At 42.9% G+C, this 20,145-nt stretch overlaps 1 protein-coding gene across 1 annotated transcript in view; it reads left to right on the top strand.

Annotated features, from left to right (window-relative positions):
- Slc30a7 (solute carrier family 30 member 7) overlaps positions 1 to 20,145 on the top strand; it is a 63,972-nt gene that overhangs the window by 38,694 nt on the left and 5,133 nt on the right. The window contains exons 9-10 of the mRNA XM_006977818.4: positions 12,404 to 12,494; positions 15,158 to 15,307. Coding sequence (XP_006977880.1) covers positions 12,404 to 12,494; positions 15,158 to 15,307 — 241 coding nt within the window. The remainder of the gene's footprint in view (positions 1 to 12,403; positions 12,495 to 15,157; positions 15,308 to 20,145) is intronic.

Here is a 20,145-nt window from a genome sequence, read left to right as displayed (position 1 = left end):
GGTTTTTTTTTTTTTTTTTTTTTTTTTTACTCTTTCGGGGGCCGCCACCCAGCTCCCAAATAAGAACATGGAAGTTTATTCTTACTTATGAGTGCCTGGTCTTAGCTTGGCTTGTTTCTAGCCAGCTTTTCTAGCTTAAATTGTCTTGTTTCTCTTTAACTACATTTTACCTCTTGCTTTTTACCTTTCTGTATTCTATATTCTTTCTTTCCTTCATATTCTGTGGCTGGCTGGGTGGCTGGCCCCTGGTGTCCTCTCCTTCTTTTCTCTTTCCTCCTCTCTCTCAAGCCTAGATTTTTCCTATTTATTCTCTCTGCCTGGCAGCCCTGCCTGTCCCTCTCTCCTGCTTAGCTATTGGCTCCTCAGCTCTTTATTAGACAAGTGTTTTAGACAGGCAGAGTAACACAGCTTCACAGAGTTAAACAAATGCAACATAAAAGAATACAGCACATCCTTGTATCATTAAACAAATATTCCACAGCATAAATGAATGTAACACATCTTAAACTGATATTCCACAACACCCAGGGTTTCTCCCTTGGTGAACTAAAAACAACTTATTTGAACCTTAACTGCATCTGTTAGTCGATTTGCCTTAGTCGTATTCTGTTGCGTTGAAGCAAGCCACAGGTTTTGCACACTTGAGAGTGAAGGATTCCGTATCTGAGTGGTTCATGGAGGGTCACTTCAAGGTGTGTGACTCACACGTTTCCCTTCTCATCTGTTTTCTGAATGTCCCACCCAAACCTAGAGAAATTCTGGTGTCATTAGTGTGGACTGGAAAAGTGGATGGTGAATGGCTGAACTGGGAGAAGAGCAGGTTAGAGCACAGGGTACCAGCCATTTCCCCAGGGTCTGTCCTGGCTTCACTGTTCCACTGCATTTTCCTCTGCAGTGTTTGCATTGTCTCAAGGCATTTTCTTGGTACAACAGTAGTATGACTCTGTTTCCTTATAATAAATCAGCATAATGGCATCGTTCTTCAGTGTTCGTCAAAGCCACCAGAAGTGATTGGCAAATGCATCCCTGGAGGCCTCAGATTTGTAGTTTGTGAAATAACCTTTAGGCTACAAGAGTTAAGAATTGTTTAATACTTACTCAGTTGCAAATGTATTACAATTCAGAACATTAAGTGCTGTTTTCAAAAAGTATTCTGGAAATCGTGTACAATTTGTGTTCATCCTGAGAATGCAGTATTAGAGAGTTTATGCATATTACTTATCACATTAAATAATGTAGAGAAAAAGCCATGAAATCATTGCCAGAAAAGACATTTGAAAAAAATGCCATGGCCCTTCCTTCCCTCTGTCCCTCTCTCCTTTCCTCCCTCCTTCCTTTCAGCCTGGACTACATAGTGAGTTCAAAGCCAGCCTGGGCAACTTAGTGAAATTGTGTCTCAAAATACAAAGCTAGAAAGAGACTGAGTATGGAGCTCAATTATTGAACACCTCCTCCTTTTTCCCTTCTTTCTTTCCTTCGTTCCTTTCTTTTTCGTGGTTTGCTTTTGAGACAGTCTTACTTTGTTGCCCGAGCTGGCCTGGAGCTCACTTCATGACCCAGAATGGCTTCAGACTCGTGGCGGTCCTCCTGCCTCTGCCAAGTGTCGGAGCTAGAGCTGTGAATACCATACTGGACTGGACTTTTGATTCTGTACCCAGTTCTGATTTAAAGATAAAAAAGACTCAACGTGCAAATAAGTGTGTGATGTTAATGGCGGTCACCTCACTACCAGTTATATCCGGCACAGCCTTAAGCCACTGTCATTGTTACAGGTAATGCTGGGGACATTCCGACCTGGTGTTCTAGTTTCCTTTCTGTTGCTGTGATGAAACCTGTGACCAGAAGAAACTTGGGGAGGAAATTGTCTATTTGGCCTACACTTCCAGGCCAGTCTACCATTGAGAGGAGCAGGGGATGACCTCAGCCAGGAACTCAAGCATACTGAGTATGTAGCTCAGTTACTGGGCACTTGCGTAGCTTGTGTGAGGCCTTAGGTTCAGTTTCCAGCACAGAAAAAAACAAACAAACCCCAAAAAACTAAAGAAAAGAAACTTTTTCAGTAGCAACAACAAAGGTAATGTGGAGATGAAATATCTAAAAATTACATGAGATTAACATGTCTAAAAACCCCAAAAGTAGACGTCAGCAGATCTACATCACTATCAAAGAATCATCATCATAATCATGCCTGTTGTTCTTATGCAGTTTTATATATATGAAACTTCTTGTAGTGGTACTTTTTCATCAGGACCGCCAGCCAGCAAATAACGACATTGAGACTTATTATTAATTATCAAAGTTTGGCCTTTAGCTTAGGCTTGTCCCCAACTAGCTCTAATAACTCAAATTAACCTGTTTCTAGTAATTTATTTTCTGCCATGTTACCTCTTCACTGTACATCTGACTTCTTTAGACTCTCACTGGCGTCTCCTCCTCTCTGTCTAGAGTTCTCTATCTCCTTCCCTGGAAGTTCCGCCTATTCTCTCCTACCTAGCTATTGGCCATTCAGCGCTTTATAAAACCAATCACAGTGACACATCTTCACACAGTGTAAACAAATATTCCACAACAACTTCTAATAATAAAAATTCTATCAGGTCTTCTCTCCCTCCCTCCTACCCTCCCTCCCTCCTTCCCTCCCTCCTTCCTTCCCCTCTGAGGAAGAGTTAGTAAAAGTTGATTTTTAAGGTCAGTAAGGGAAAACAAGTACAAAGAGCTAAGAAAACTGCAGAACAAAATGTGGTCTTTATAACTAAAAGTGACTTGGCCTGGAAAGCAGATAAACTTAGGGAGCAGTTCAATGAGTCCAGAAACAAATGACATATAAAAGTAGTTCAGTCCCCCTCGTAAAACAACAACAAAGACAGATTCAAACAGCAATAAGACAGAATGTTTTACCGATCCGGATAAATTTCCAACCTTGTAGCAAGGATATGGTTAGAACAGGACTTTTAACGTGCTGCTGATAGGAATAAAAATTGTCCCTGTAAAGAGAAATGTTGCGATACTAGCATTTGTGTAATCAAGCAATTCCACATCTAGGGACATATCCCAGAGATAAATTGACAAAAACATTAAAAGATACATTCATAAAATTATTCTTGTGGCTATGTTTGTAATTGCAAAATATTGGTAGCAGCACAGATATTCGTCAGCAAGAAAGGTCTGTGTAAGAGACTCTTGGAAAAGAAAGAATATAGATGGTGTCTGATGATGTGATATGATTTCCAAGATACAATAGTCTGAGAACAAGATATTCCCTGAAAAGCGCTGACTATTTGCCATGTGTAAGATGTTAGCATATGTTCTGTGAGAGCACTGCAGTCATGTATGTAATAAGGAAAATAACAAGCACACTCTACATAGTTTGTGAAAGAAAATTGGAGGGGAAAAAACTCAAACCAAAGTAAATATAGCTGCCTCTAGGAAGACAGGGAAGGTGTTTGAAATGAGATTTTAAATATACTTTAACATTCTTTTTCTGTAAATTGTAGTTTATTACTGTACATTGTGTAATGCGTGTGAGGTGAGTGTGCCACTGTGTGAATGTGATGGGGGTCAGAGGACACCTTTGTGGAAACAATTCTCTCCTGCCATTTTCCTGGGGCTTTCAGGGTTCAGACTCATGTTGCTGGACTTGCAAGTAAACACTTGGCCTTCTGAGCATCTTGGTGGCCCCTTGATGTCCTTTTGACTTGAGAATTGTCAACAGTTTCAGCAAACTTTAAAAGGCAGAAAGCATATGGGCGTGCCCTTCATTACTTGCTGCAAGAAGAAAAGGGTGACCTTTACTTTTACAGTTTTAATGTTTGTTATTAATCTGTGTATAGTTTAAAATTATCTGCTGCTAGGTACAGTCTGCATGAAGGCTACTTGGTTCTTTTGCTTAATTAGTCCTTTGAAAACATGATTTCATCTGTACCTCTGTAACTCAACATTTCAGAGTAACCTGCATGCAGTGCAGTATGGCAATTGGAAACCCGCTTTGAGATTCTCCACCACACACACTCAGGGTGGTTTTCTATTTTTAGGTGAAGTTAAACATGGATTCCTTTGCTTTTTACTTCGTATGTGAGCTTTACTTCTAGCAAACGTGCGGCTCCTGAAACTGGCGCCCAGCAGTCGTCACAGGGTCAGGGACTTGCTTCTGATCAGTGCTCAGGTGTGAGAAGTGCCCCACATTGCTGTTCCTGCACACGGCCAAGGTCCCCTTGGGTCACTTCTCCTGTTCAGATGCCCCCAAGCTGCTTCGTTTCTTTTAGTAATCCAGGCCTCATACACATCTGAAAGTCATGTCTTTTCTGTAGAGAAAGGTGCCTTGGAAGAACTAGAAAGCTGTTCCCATGACATATCTCAGACTGGTTAGAAGCACTAGAAGTGAAGCCTGTCTCGGGTTTTACATTTAGACATGTGACCTTGAGCAATCACTTAGCCTCTCCATGTCTCGATTTTTTCCACCTTGAAAGTAGATAAGGTTATACCGAGCTTGTAGTTTGGTGTGTGCCATTCTAATGGGTTATCATTTATACAGTCTTAAACCTGCCGCACCGGACATTGCCAATGGCCTGCTTGCCCACAGAAGAAGCAGCCACTTCCATAACTGTGATCCCTTACTGCTGGGCTGTGTTCTTTTTCATGGTAACTGGTTCTGCTGAGCTCATTATCAAATGGAGGGAAAGCAAGAGCGAAGCCGCTGCTTGGCTTCAGGTGGCTGGTTCCTCCCGCTCTCACCATCTCTTTGACGCCTCTGTCTCCTGATGTTGAATACACGCGTGGGAGTTTGTTCCGGCCTCTTCTAAAGCTGTGTGCACGGGGGTGCTTTTGGCTCCCTTGGTTGGTTGTGTTGTCTCTTACGTTTTTAGATTTCCTCTTTATTATATTGATGGCTCGATGGCATGAGTATTAGTTTCTCATTCATGAAATGAAGGAAAGATATTTTATTAAGCTAACAAGTTCGGGTCTGCAGAGATGGCTCAGTGGTTAAGAGCACTTGTTGCTACTGCAGAGGACCCTGGTTTAGTTTCAGCACCCACATGGTGGCTTACAGCCATCCACATCTCCAGTTCCAGGGGGTCCAGCGCCCTCTTCAAACCCCATGGGCACCAAGCTCAAATGTGGATACACATACATACATTCAGGGAAAAGTAAATAAGTCTGAAAAACAACTTTTTAAAAAAGGTAACAGATTGAAGTAGGGCATAGTCCTGCCTGTAATCCCAAAATTTAGGAGGCGGAGACTGGGGGGCTGGGACGGGAGGCCCTGTTCAGGGTCGTTCTCAGCTACATTCTCAGTTCCAGGCCAGCCTTGGCTACTCGAGACCCTGACTCAAACACACAAAGATAATAAATTATACATCAAGATCTGAAAGTGCTGAGTATTCTTAAATAAATTCTTCCTCACCTGTATGTAAGCATACAATGAAATGCCACATTGCCTTCTGTTTACTAGAGGTTCTTTTTTGAGAACTACAGAATTGGGGGTACTTGACTCTTACTTTGCAGGATATCCTGTATTCCAGCGATTCTCTGTTGGCAATTGAATTTTTTATACTGCGTACTTTGCATATGCTCATGTGTGATATATGTATGTGTCTGTTCGTGACTTTGTGTCTGGAAAGGCATGTGAACACTTCTACACATGCCTGTGGGGGTCAGAAAGCACCCCCTGTGCTGGTCCTTGCCTGCTGCCTTGTTTGAAGTTGCGTGTCTTTGTTGTTTGCCCCTGCATACCGCAGACTAGCTGGCTCACCAGCTTCCGTCCATTCTCCTGTCTCCACCCCCATCTTGTCTCAGGGTCACTGGGATTGCAGATGTGCTTTACTGCATCCTGCTCAGTGTGGCTTCTGGGGACTCAAACACAAGTCCTCCCGCTTGGGTCCTCCTCACCCACTGAAGCACCTCCCCCAATGTGTTGTCTGTTTGATACGTGATTGGACAGGTGCTAAGTGCGTGGTTCAGACCGCGATGCCAGGCCTTGGGAATAAAGTAGGACTGGACTTGACCCCAGGAGACCTAACTGTGCCGAGAAGCCGCAAGCTCTTCGGCAGCTCGAGCCTTGGCTTTGTGTCACTAACGGTTCTTAGCCAGCTCTAACAAACCACAAGCTGGTTAAGCCTCTCCGAGTTGTTTTTCCCATCTATAAAAGGAAAGAGTTGGGTCAGTGATCCCCCATGATCCTGCCTTCATCTGAGATGCTGTGACCCCAACACTTTCTTAAGGATACTGTTGGACTGTTGTGATTATAAAATTGGAAAGCTTTTATGAAGTCACTTTAAAAGCTATTAAGTGCTACATAAACAAAAATATTATTCTTTACTAATTTGATGCTATATGCTGATATTTTTGTTCCAAAGTTTTTATGAAATCACTTTAAAAGCTATTAAGTGCTATATAAACAAAAATAGAATTCTTTACTAATTTGATGTTATATGCTGTTATTTCTGTTGCAAAAAGCAGATACATGAAGTGTTACAACTATGTCCCAGATGCTTAAGGAAAGGGGCAACCTCTTCATGACTATTATTGTCTGTTATTGTGTCTGTTATTGTCCTCATTACTAAGTAAGAAACACCCACTGTCCTGTGCACTGATTTAGACCCCAGGGTCCAGAAGTTTAGTATAGTTATATGTGAACCACATCCCCAGATGGGATCACTTTGACAGATCTGTCCTCTACTAGGTTTATGAAATTCAAGATTAATTAATAGTAATCATCCATGACCGTGGCTTGGTTGTTTAAATAGAGCATGTCTACGTGTACCTTGCAGTACTGTTAGAGATGGAATGTCTGTCTTCTTTTGTCCTTTAAAAGGTTTTGAGTGGGGCTCGAGAGATGGCTCGTTCTTGTAGAGGTCCCACCACCTCTAACGGCAGTTCCAGGGAATCCAGTGCCCTCTTCTGTCCTCTGTGAGCACCAGACATGCATGTTGTACATCCATACATGCAGGCATTCACATACATATTTTTGGGTTTGGTTCTTTTAGTAGGCAGACATATACACTTTACCTTTAGATTTACATTAATTTAAAATTTTCATTTTTTTCTCTCCATATTTATAGGTTATAAAAATCCTTAATGGTAAGAAGGAAGCATTCACTAAATAAACCAATTTGCAAAAATCATGTAGGTTTGGGGGGCTTTTGTTCTTTTCTTTCTTTCTTTTTCTTTTTTTCCTTAGTCTCACTGTGTAAACCAGGCTGGCCTTGAACTCATCTGAGATACACCTGCCTCTGCTTCCCAAGTGCTGGGACCAAAGGTTTGCACATGCACCACCACACACAGCCTAAGAATTGTTTTAATTATTGCTAGATATTTTTTCTCAGATTTAATTACTTAAACTCTGAAGTTTATAAGTATCATTTTTCTTCACAAATTTTCATAATGTGTATGCCTTTTAAAAAATGTAAAGATTTCACTATTTTTATTTTTTAAGAGTGTGAGTGTTTGCCTATATATGTGTATGTATGTGTCCCACATGCATGCCTGGTGCCCAAGGAGGCCAGAAGAGGGCGTTAGATTTCCTAGAGTTGTCATTGGAGGGTTGTGAGCCACTGTGTGGGTGCTGTGAACTGATGCTGGTCTTTCGCATGGGTACAAAATGCTCTTAACCTTTGAGCCATCTTTCCAGACTCCCAGAATTATTTTATTTGCATATATCTAAGTGTGTCTGTGTATGTACACATCCATGTGAGTGCCCATGGAAGCCAGAAGAGGGCACGGGCCCCCTGGAGCTGAAACTATAGGCACTTGTGTGTTGCTGGTATGGGTGCTGGGAACTAAACTCAGTTCTACTCATTCTGCATGAGTAGCAAGTACTATTAATTGCTGAACCATCTCACCAACCCCAATACATTGTTTACCTTATTTATAGTTACTGTTAGGTTATTTAATTTACTATTGAAATATGTTGAACTTTCCCTAAAAGCTGTGTCTGAAATAAAACTTGAATTTATTTCCATTGCAGAGTTACTTGAAGTACAGAGTAAATGTTGCTCATTTAACCTGTTAAAAGGCTTTGGAATTAATTTTATGTTTATAGTATGACCATAGATTTATGTTGAGTTTTTGAAGAATGAAACCATTACTTTGTTTTACTGGTAAATTCATGCTTAATGAGTCATCCCTTGTCATTTATGAAAGGAAACTAGCGTTCCATTGTGAAAGCTAGAATTGAGTTAGTCAACCAGAAGCCAGCCTCTGACTGGTTCCAGATGCTTGCTCTTCCTTTCCCTGCAGGGTTTGGATGCAGCTCTCAGTCTTACCTCAGCCAGGAATTTGCTAAGCTTGCCTTTTCCTCCATATCCTTTCATTATGGCTAGATAGAGCCATGCTGAAGTCCATTTGATGATTCCCCGTCATGATAGTTAATCAGAAAAATATGGACAGAAACTCCTGAGCTAAACACAATTGAAAAGTCAAAACTGGAGTCGCTTCAGGCTTTTTTTTTTTTTTTTTTTTACGTTCTATGGACTTTGAAAATGACCTTGGTTCCGAATTCATTTCTTCCTGTGAGTGAGCAAGCACTGTCTTCCCCAGCTGTTTGGTGTCCTTCCAACACCTGACCCCCTGACACCACTTCAGACCTGTTAGGAAAGCTAGGTGGCGTGCCCAGGCTGCAGCAGGGTGCTTGCTGTGACCGGTGGCCGGTCTAGTTTTCTTAGAAGAGCCCGGTCAGTAAAGGTGATGGCTGACCCTTTAAGTATGTGAAACCCTTTCTGACTTACCTTTCCTCTCCTTGAGAAATGAAGCTGGAGGGAAGAAACCAACATAGAGTAATCATACATCGTCCCTCTCTTTGTTCCCACTCGAGTCTTCGTGCATCTTACTAGTGTGGATGCTAGGCAGAAACAGGGGTTCCTCTGCAGTGTAGGGAGTTCTTTGACAGCCAATAGTCCTAACTGTCCAGCTCCTTGCTTCTTCTCCAGTTGGTTTTCTTTCCAGCCCTCTCCGACCTAACCATGACTCCTGAAAATGTGTGACGGAAGGCCTGGACTGGAGCATATTGTATTGTTTTAAGTAATGGCCTTCTGGTTGTATTTTCTTCCTTCATTGGGATGTGTAAGCCGCTGGAGATGCCTTTTCTGTTGCCACGTGTTTCATTACTGAGCTTTACAGTCTGCACTCGTGTGTTTTCTGTTAATATTTCATACATTCTGAAAGGTTTAGTAATTTTTCACGACCTAAAGTGTACTCTTTGAATTAATTTTATTCAGTGGATGTAGCTGTAAATTCTGTTCCATACATAGTTATAGACCAAACACTCAAATGCTGGGGACACAAACAGAAATCCTAATCCATAAAGTACTTTTCAGTATGTAGAGAGGAAAGCAGCTTGATGATTTTGCAATATAATAATCCCATAGAAACCACTGATATTTTTTCTGTCTTTTTCTGAGACGGTCTTTCGAGGTGTCACAGTCTGGCCCCTGGCTCATGAGTGCTGGGATTACAGGCATGTGCCACCAGGCCCCACATCACTCATGTTTTTATAGGAGCGAGAGTAGACGTCGCATAGTTCAGAGGACAGTTCATGGTCAACAAACATACCCCAACGGAAGTCAGACTTGAGTTTCAAAGAAACCTAGAAGCTGAACAAAAGGCCCATTAGCCAAAGCGTGACAGGAAGGAACAAGGTGAGGTATGTCATGTTTGAAGAGCTTACATGTGAAGCGGGGATTGAGAGGCGGTAAAGGTAGAGGGATCAGAGGCCTCCCTCCTCTCCCCAGAAATAGTACCATGTTAAAGAGCTCACATTTCATCCCTTAGGAAGTGGGGAGCTTCTGACCCAGCGTTTACTAGGGAACATGGGATTGGGTGCTTGTTTTTTGTGGGTTAGCCTCATAGCTCTATAGAAAATAGCTGTTATGTATAGATGCAGAACAGATCCCACAGAAACCTAGTAGCTAATGTCATTCCTATCTTCTAGTCTCTGTAGCTCAGGAGGCTGTGGGCATGGCTAACTGGGAGTTCTCCCAAGGCAGCAATCACGTTGTCAGCCTGGGCTGCAGTCTTTGCAGGGTCAGCTGAGAGAGAAGCCACTTCAGCCTCCCTCAAGCAGCTGCTGATAGTCTTCTGTTGTTTGGGGCTAGTGGACTGGATTCTAGTTCCTCTCCAGAGGTGTCCCTTCTTCTCTTGACCCATGGGCCTCTTAGGAAAAGAGCTCACAATATGGCAGCTGTGAGGTAGCAAGTGAGGGTGAAAGAAGCTAGGTCAGAGGCCAGAGTGTTGATGCTAATCAGGAAGCTGATTTCATCACTTGTCATACTCTGTCCATTAGTAGCAAGTTGTTAGGTCTCCCTCCCCACTAAACACATTTTAGGGGTAGATGACATGGGAACATGAATCCCAAGGGTCTCGGGAGCCATCTTTGAAGCTGCCTGCCAGGTGGATTTAGGGCAGTAAGATTAGATGCCAAGGAGCCCTTTGGGGGCTAATGTAATAATCCAGGTGAATGATCTGGAAATCACTGTGGCTGTGGAGTAGGATGAACTAGTTACAAACTCTCTTGGGTGTAGGATCAGGACATCTCATTAGTAGATAGAGCACGAAGGCTCTAGGGTTAAGGAGGAGTCACAGATGATATTTAATTCTTCATTCTTGTAGCTGTCTTCCTAAACAAATACGTTTTCCTTGAGTATGACTGAAAGTCCTGTCCAGGTTGAAAATGCCATCCTTTCTGCTCCCTCGCCTCCATGCTTAGTAAACTGACTTGTCCTCAGCCTGGCTGCCACTGTGTGCTCCCCTATACTGTACGATCCCAGTTATTCCTGTCTGTTGAATCTCCTCTGTCTTTGTTCCCATTGCTGTTCTTTTTTACTCAAATCATTCTATATGTAAAAGTTGGAAACACACTTCTAATTCTTTTTCTGTGTCCTTTTCTTTAATCTAGATTCTAAAATGCCTGCTATCTGTGTATCTGTCAATTATTCAGCCAACACTTATCACGGGCATACTTGGTGACCAGCACTTTATTAGGCCTCCTTGGGAATATGATGGTGAGCCAGACAATGCCCCTGTTCCTTTGGTCTGCATTAGTAGTTGCTCTTCCTTTTCATCTGTTAGAAATAGCAGGAATCCTTTAGGCACAGTTCTGACTATGATGATGAGCCAGACATTGCCCTGTTCCTCTTGGTCTGCAGTAGTATCTCTTCTCGTGTTAGAAATATCATGAATCCTTAAGGCACAGTTCCATTGCTACTTTGCTGTGAGATGCTTTGAGATCACAGGCCTGAATTCCCATGGTCCGCACCCCCTGCAGATGCTTCCAAGACAACTCCATATTTGCCATTTAGAGATTGCATAAGGTTGAAAGTGAGCAGTGGCTTCAGTTGTTAAGAGCCATGAAATTATTTCTGATCTCTTCCCCTGGTCTGTAGCCAGCAGTGGAACAGAGAATGTCACCCCCTGACTTACTGGAATCATCTGCAGAGCTTTGCAGTGCTGTAGATAGTGGACCTTCCTTAGATATGCTGGTTCGTCATGCCAAAACTAAAAGCAAAATGAGCTCCACGGTGAATTTGGTGACTAGCCAGGCTAGAGGGTGTTGCACTAGCATCACCCTCGGCATTGTGCTGTTCGTTTTGTTTCAGCACAGTCATCCAAGTGACCTAAAGCAATAATTCAGATGTTTGTGAAGATCACCTGTGTCCATAGTGACCTTTGCACTCCCTTCCTAGAGGAGTCCTCATCCATCTGTGGGAGTAACCAGGCTGCTCTGTGTTTTAAATAATGAAAATATGACTGAGAGGGCTGGGGGGAGGGGAGGGCGGAGTCATGGCTTAGCAGTTGTGAGTACTTGCTGCTCTTGCAGAGAACCAGAGTTTAGCTCCCAGATCCTACATTGGGTGACTCACAGCTGACAGCCCCAGGGGATCTGACACCCTCTTCTAGTCTTCTCAGATATCCACAGGCACAGGTGCATGAGTATTGTGCATACACACACGCTTCTTTTTGAGCTATGACTGGTAAATAAATAACCAGATTTAGAAATAGTAGATAGGCCGGGCAGTGGTGGCACACGCCTTTAATCCCAGCACTCGGGAGGCAGAGGCAGGCGGATCTCTGTGAGTTCGAGGCCAACCTGGGCTACAGAGTGAGTTCCAGGAAAGGCACAAAGCTACACAGAGAAACCCTGTCTTGGAAAAAAAAAGAAGAAGAAGAAATAATAGATAAATCAATGGATACATTAGTGGATATATTCTCTCTAGATCCTTTACTCAATAACTTTCTGAATCTATAAGAAATTTGGAACAAAGACCAGTAGATTATTTTTTTCTGAAATTCTATTAAATCATACTCTGTACTTTAAGGAAGTATAGTATTACCATCTTGCAGACAGGGATTTTTTTTTTTTTCAAATAGAGATTATTAAAGCATGGCTTAATAAGTTTTTTTTTTCCTTTAGTGTTATTCCTCTTTTAAGAGAGTCTGTTGGAATATTAATGCAGAGAACTCCTCCCTCGTTGGAAAATACACTTCCCCAGTGCTATCAGAGGGTAAGATTGGCAAACTTTTGGAGTGTATGTTGTTTCCAAACTGCTAGGATTTTCATCTTGTATAAATATGGGTGGTATGTGCATATAATTTAATCTTTCTTCCAAGACTGCATGGTGACCATGAATGTCATTCATATAAACCCAAGTAAACTCATTAGAAAGTAATGAGTTTACTAAACTTTACTAAAGAAAATGTGTGTACTGTCCATGTCTAGAAATTGAGCTATTAAAAGAAATAGAATCTGTTAACTAATGAAATAAGCTTATATTATAAGTATATAACTGTTTTATTTACTGTTCTATTGCTGTGAGAGACATCATGACCAAAGCAACTCTTATAAAAGAAAGCATTTAATTGGGGGCTTGCTTGTACTTTCAGAGGTTTAGTCTGTTTCATCATGGCAGGAAGCATGGCAGCAGGCAGGCAGGCATGGCACTAGAGCAGTAGCTGAGAGCTACATCCTGATCTGCAGGCAGAGGGACAGACAAACACACACATACACACACCTGGGCCTGCTGTGGTCTTTCGAAACCTCAAAGCAGCCAGGCGGTAGTGGCGCACACCTTTAATCCCAGCACTCAGGAAGGAGGCAGTGGCAGGTGGATCTCTCTGAGTTCGAGGCCAGCCTGGTCTACAGAGTGAGTTCCAGGATAGCCAGGGCTACACATAGAGAAACCTGTCTCGAAAAAAAAAAAAAGAAAGAAACCTCAAAGGCCTCACCTAGTGACACACCTCCTCCAACAAGGCCACACCTCCTAATCCTTCCCACACCCTGGGGACTAAGCATTCAAATATATGAGCCTATGGGGGACCATTCTCATTCACACCACCACACCAGTGTATTTAAAAATGTCTATTTCTATGCATATGCATGTGTTTCTGTGTATGTATGCCACGTGTGTGGGTATCTTTTGAGGACAGAGGAGCATCAGAGCCCCTGGAGCTGGAGTTCCAGCAGTTGTGAGCTGCCTGATGTGGGTGCTGGGAACTGAGCTCCAGTTCTCTGAAGAGCAGCAAGTCCTCTTAACTGCTGAAACCATCTCCGCCACCTTCTAGATGATTTTGTTTGTTATGTTTTATTTTGTTTTGTTTTTGTGGTGTTCACTGTGTATCAGATCCTCTTCTAAAACACTAGAGACAAATGGTGAACAAAGAAAGACACTGTGCTCTCATGGAGCTCACGGTCTAGTGGGCACAAACATGTTAAGTGATGTTAGTGATATGAAAATGTCAGTGATGTGCACTGTGAGAAATGAAATGAGAATGTGGTAGATGTGGATGGCCACATCAGATTCAGCAAGGAAACTATATCCAAGGAAACTGAAACCCTGATGGCCAGAAGTGTCCAGGCATATACAAATCCTTAAGAAGAATGTTCCAGAATGCACACACACACAAAACCACTAATGGGAGGCAGCTATGGCTAGAACTAATTTAGTGTATTTGGAGACTAGCAAAACAGGTTTTGTGGCTGCAGCATGATAAATAAGGGGGAAAGTGATTGGCAGGTTGGAAAGAAGGCAAGGACCAGATGTTAGGAGGTCTTGGTCATGTTAAGGGGCTTAGACTTCACTCTCAGTGGGAAGATCTGGAATGCTTTGGTGCAGTGGGAATGTAATGAGTTTTGTGCTTTAACAAGATTGTCCTATGTAGAGAGCATGTTTTAAAAGCTGGCTCAGACTTCTGTCATTGGCAGCAAGATGGAGGCGAATACATATTTGGGATGTGTTTTTAGAGGTTTGCATTAGTGAAGGGGAAAGGTGCTGTCTCACAGCTTGGTGTACGGTAATGCTGCTGTGGAGGTTGAGACGAGGGTGGGAAGTGTTGGAGAGCAGGAAGTTAGTTCCAAATAAGACTCTGTTGATAATACATCCAGACATTTCGGGAGGATGACGGCTAAGTAGCACATCTGGCATCGTGGCACTGATTAGGACTGAAAAGATTGAAAGTCAGGCCAGGAAGTAGCTCAGGAGTAGAGTGCTAGCCAGCATGTGCAGGCCATGGCTCAGGTTCTCGGGGGTGGGGACATGAGGACAGAGGAATGTCTGAAGCATTGGGAAGGCATGTGGTGACCCTGGGAGAGGCCAGAGTTCTGCTCTCTTGGCTCTGTTTTCACCTCCAAATGCAGAGCACAGGTGGGAGAGCCGGAGAAGGAATTAGGGGAGCTGCAAAATCAGGAAACGGAGGGAGAGTGGTCATCTCACTGTCGTACTTCTTAACTGCATGCGCTGGGTTTTGTCCATTTGTGTAGGTATTCAAAAGTGTATCTTTAATAAATGTCCCTCTGGCCCATTAACCTTGTCAATGGAATGAATTCTATCACTTCTAAGTCTGTGTTGATTCCTGGCCTTTGTTTCCTCCCCCTTTTTCTGTGGTCTACATACTTTGTCATACTTTGTCCTGCTTTGTAACCCGGCTGTACTTAAACATTTCTCTGATCCACGTGTGAAATGAGAACTTCCCTCTAGTTCCCCTCAGATGTCGCTACAGATTTTGATAAGTGTTTGTTCATTCTCTTTCTCCAGTCTGTCTCAATGTCACCGGAACACGAGTACTCCATGGGCATTTGTCCCAGCATCCCTTTTTTCTGATTGCCTGATGGTTTATGTAGGTAGGAGGGGGCTGTCTTGATCCTGATGTTGACATCTGGCCTGTGTTTCAGGTGCAGCAGTTACAAGGAGTTTACAGCTTACAGGAACAGCACTTCTGGACGCTCTGTTCTGATGTTTACGTTGGGACCTTGAAGCTCATAGTCGCCCCTGATGCTGATGCCAGGTGGATCTTAAGCCAAACACATAATATTTTTACTCAGGTATGACTCGTTACAAACCTCTTTTAAGAGTCTTATGTTTCTCTGCATCTGCTAGCTTTAAAAATCCTATGTTTAACATGTCAAATATTGATGCTACTGAAGGAAAAGAGCAGGAAACATTGCTCTCCAACCTGAGTCAACATTTGGAAGGCCTTTAAAAGTTCTTAACTATCTTCTTTCTTTCTTTCATTTTATTTTATTTTTTCCAGTGCTGGATATTGACTCAGGGCCTTCCACTTCAGTTAGTATTGTTGAATGGAGTCTAAGCAGTCCTCTAAGCAGAATTACTTTTCTGTGATGTATGTGTCACTGGTTATATATTTCTCTTTCTCTCCCTCACATCTTCAGACATGAATATAATATGCAGTCTAGTTTAATTCAAGGCATTACAGAAATTAGAGATTCTGCCTCCTGATGAGAGACACACATGCTTAGGTTCCTTATGGATGAATTACTGACAGATCTAATGTTAATTAGGATTTACATAATCCCAATCTTAGATGCAGTTAAGACTGCTGTACAGTGTGCTGGTACCACTTGCTCAGAATTTTAACAGCTTTTTGAGAGACATAGTATATAAATTGTCTCATCTCTATAAATGTGCTTCATCGTGACTTTCTTAATGAAGCCTTGGAGGTCTATGCAGTCTATCTGAATACTTCTCACTGCTCCATGTTTCAGGGACAAAGGAGAGGGACATGGCAGTAACCTTCTGCTTACTGCCCTCCCCCGACCACGGTCCTCTCCTTTACCCTGTGTCTTCTCCGAGTGCCGCGCCCCTCCTCGGAGTGGGCCTTCTGTGAGCCCCCTTCTAGCACACCCTGCACACCTGCACACTCCCGGCTTTGTCGCTGACTCACAGCTCTCTGTGAAAAGGAGTGTTGCAGCTTCTCGTTTGAGAACCACGCTGGCAGCCGCTGCCTGTCGGGGCTGCTGAAGCTGTAACCGCAGGAGCACGGCGAGGCTTCCCAAGTCTTAACCCTGCCTGCCTTTGGAAATGGCTGAATTTGAACGTGCCTTCAGCTGCCGCTTCTGTTTCAGAAACAATATTTGAGCTTGGAATATTTAAAGCCGTTTATCAGTGAAGGTCCTGACTAGTTGATTTCACTCCTTGTAGCTACCAGGGATTCTCTTTGAGGCTTGCTGTGAAGGTCATCAAAGCCCTTCCCCACGCCACCGGGGAGAAGTAGGGGTCACATTCTAAAGTAACTTTTATTTACACTTAGTGATTCTAAAGGGTTTTTTTTTTAATCTTTTTTTTTTTTTTTTTTTTTTTTTTAGTGCTCACATACCAGAATAGAATATTTAAATAATTTATTTCCTTTTCTGCTTATGCAGTAGTAATGTGTGTCCTTGAAGCATGAGCAAATGTCAGGGCTTGCTGTAACAGATTTCACTTCATAAAAGTAAATTTTTAAATTACTTTGTGTTTTAAGTTACATCTTACGTAGAACTCTCACTTACCAAAATGAAACCTAGTTGACTGCTTTTTCGAGGGAGGCAAAAATGATCACATACAGTGAGATGTCTCAGCAGCTGAAGGACCTCGCTGCCAAGCCTAATGACCTACGTCACATGAGGGGAAGAGAAAATTGACTCCCCTGACCTCCACAAGCACCCCACACAAAATGAGTAGATGTAAAGTAGATGAATTCACTTTTTACACTGGCGCTGACTCTTGTAGAAAGTGTCTATTCTTGGTTCTGAAGGAGTTGACTGAGTTGACTGTGTGTGTTTGGTGTCTTTCTTCCCGCTGACCCTGAGTGAGAATGTAAGGGCTGGCCTTGGTTACAGACATTTTCATGAAAGCTTGCGTTAGGTAACTTTAAACGGAAAGAAACAGAAATCAGACAGTTTGAAGTTTCTATTTAGTTACGTGGTCTACATCTGTGTGAATTTAGAACTGTGTGGCCTTGTCCTTTTATCATTTTCCAGAGTCACCGATTTCTCTTCAGCTGCTAAAGACAGGCTTGTGTGTGAGTGTGGGAGAGGGGAGGGAGCTGCTGGAAGTCACTTGGGGGCGTATACTCCTTCAGGAATAGTAGTGAGGTGTAATCCAGTGTGGACCGTCCAAGTTGTCTTGTGCAGCAAAGTCTTCCTCAGTGGCCATGTAAACTAATGGTTTGAAATGAATGATCAATTGATAACTGGAGAAACAGAAAGTGAGACTCTGGGTTAGAAGCAATGCAGTGGTTGATGGCTTTTGTTTAAACTGGCCAGGATCACTTGTTAATGGTATACGTCACAATTATGGTTGTAGCCTTAATATACTCTGTTTTATTAGCAATAGTATTTGAAGAAAAATTCTTAAATATGTTCAAAGAAAGATCTCGAATGTACTTGAGGCTCATTATCCTCCTCCATTCCTTAAAGCACAACAGCCAGCCAAACCGCTGCACATTCTCTCCTGGCAGAACCCTACTCAGTTTCCCAGTTTGCTCTCCCTCTAGGCCAGTTAAGTCCTGAGCCCCCAGCATCCTGAGCCCCCGGCTTCCTGAGCCCCCAGCTTCCTGCCTTTTGTGCTCTGTCCTCTGACCTGAAAATAGAAGTGAACAGTATATCCAGGAAGGAATCAAAAAGCCTCCTCCCAAACACAAGTCAGGGTCCCTAAAATACAGAAACCCCCCGCCTCCTCCAGTCCCTGTGTTCGTAATCCCCCTTTCTCTGACCGGCAGCATTGTCCAGGCTTGTGCTCTCTGTTTGAGTGGTATGCAGAAGAAAGGGTCGTGTTCCCTTCTCTAAGTAGGTTTCTGGTTTCCTCCCCTTCCAACCCTCTTTTTTTTCTTTTTGTAATGGGCTTTAATGTTTATTGGGTATTGATTTTGTTTGCCTGCTCTGCAGACTTTTCCTTAGCCTTTTTTCTCACCTTCCTTTATCACATGTACCTAAAGTCCGGGAGGCTAAGTAGACAGCTATGGGATCTTATGTATCCCTAGGTCTGCTGTTTCCATTAAACCATATGGTCTGTGTGTTCATTGGCTGGTCGGTAGGAGCGGACACAATAATGATGGCCGCGGCGGCAACACCGGCACTTCCTGAGAGCCCGCGAGGTGTCAGTTACAGAGATAGGGATTAATGTGTTCGTGACCACAGGCGGTTTACAGAAAAAGACGCCAGGTCTGGTTTCTTTCTTTTTCCTTGTGTTTGTTTTGTGATGTTAAGTCAGCACTGAGCTGTATCCCCAGTTCTTGGTTCTTCTCACTGGCTGTGTCATTAAGTAGCCCAGGCTGGCCTTGAACTTGCTCTGTAGCTAGGGCAGCTTCAGAGTTATAGGCTTCCTGCCCCTGCCTCTGTTTCAAGAGCACTGGGATAACAGGTGTGTCGTGATAACCAGTTAGATTGTTATTCTTGACTTACAATTTAGTCATATTTACTTACATTTCATTAACTCTGTAGTATCTCTCGTGGAAAAGAAAGATAGTTTGGCATGACTTCATTTTACATTTTTTTTTAAAAAAATTATATGTGTAGGTGTTTTGCCTGCATGTATGTCTGTGCATCATGTGTGTGCCTAGTGTCAGCAAAGGCCAGAAGAGGGCATCAGATCCCTGGGACTGGAATTACAGATGGTTGTGAGCCTCCATAAGGGTGCTGGGAATTGAACCTGGGTCCTCTGGAAGAGCGAGCAGTGCTCTTAATCTCTGGGCCATCTTCCTAGCCCCCCCCTTTTGCATTTCAAAGGAATAAAGATTAACATGTTCAGTCAAAACCTCAAGCAAAAATGAATCTATGGCTTTGGTCCAAGAGAATACCAGTAAAACAACCATTTCTGCAGTCATATTCCTGTTGGTTTTTCTGACTCTAACTTCTTTCTTGGCGCTATCCCGAGCCCATAGCACCAGGCTAACTTTTGGGGTGGAGACAGGGCAGTGAACTGAGGGTTAAAATGACTAGCCATCCTTCCCATTAAAGAAGGCGCAGACCACTGGGATAGCTGTCACGTCTTCCTGTCGGGAAACCCTAGATCTCTTTGTGTCAGGCATTGGTCACTGGCCGGAAGATTCTTTGGAAATTTGGCTTTCTCTTTACTCTGAAGGAGACTGGGATGAACATGGGAACTGGAGAAGCAAGCTGCCCGGCCCACTGGGACAGGCGGATGCAGCAAATGACTTCTTTATCTTTGCTGTTGGACTGAGCTTTTGTGGAAAGCTGCTATCCCCTCAGGGACTGATATCAGATTGAGTAATTAACTCATGATTATGCAAAGATAATTTATCTAGCCCTTTGTTTTTCTCTCCCCTCTTCATCGCCTTGGGCTACTCATTTCTTATTACTGTCTTCCCCGTGCTAAGACTGGGGTAATGACAACGGCAGGCAATAAAAAGGAGCCCAACTGTTTTGCCCATTTTACTTTCATTAGCAATTTTGTTTAAAAAGAAAAGATATTAAACAATATGTTTGGGCAACATTTTTACTTTCTATTAAGATTACACATAGACGATCCCAGAGCCATCTGGGTTGAGTAAATCAACTCATATCCTTGCAGTAAATCAGAATAATTTATAATAACAGCCTTTGTAGCGAGTGAAATTTTTTTCTCATTCACACATGCTCCTGACAACAGTGCCCACTCTAGGGAAGCAGGTTTATTAACTACTTGTTAAATATTAGATGAGCATATAACACTCCCGCAAATCAGTAGCACTGATTTCATCAACACTGTTTCGGTGAGGAGAACTGGGCTTAGGTTTTCATTTGTGGGTAAAGATCATACAAATGCTAAGTTCCTCCCTACAAGCCTGTCAGCCAAAGGGAAGTAGAAACAAGGTCACTTTTCTGTAAGTTAAATAGCAAAAGTTGTAGCTTGTCATGGGAAGGCTTTTGCGGGAAGGCAAAAA

Source organism: Peromyscus maniculatus, chromosome 6 (assembly GCF_049852395.1).
Source record: "Peromyscus maniculatus bairdii isolate BWxNUB_F1_BW_parent chromosome 6, HU_Pman_BW_mat_3.1, whole genome shotgun sequence".
Classification (NCBI taxonomy): Eukaryota; Metazoa; Chordata; class Mammalia; order Rodentia; family Cricetidae; genus Peromyscus; species Peromyscus maniculatus.
This window is presented reverse-complemented; position numbering and strand designations above follow the sequence as displayed.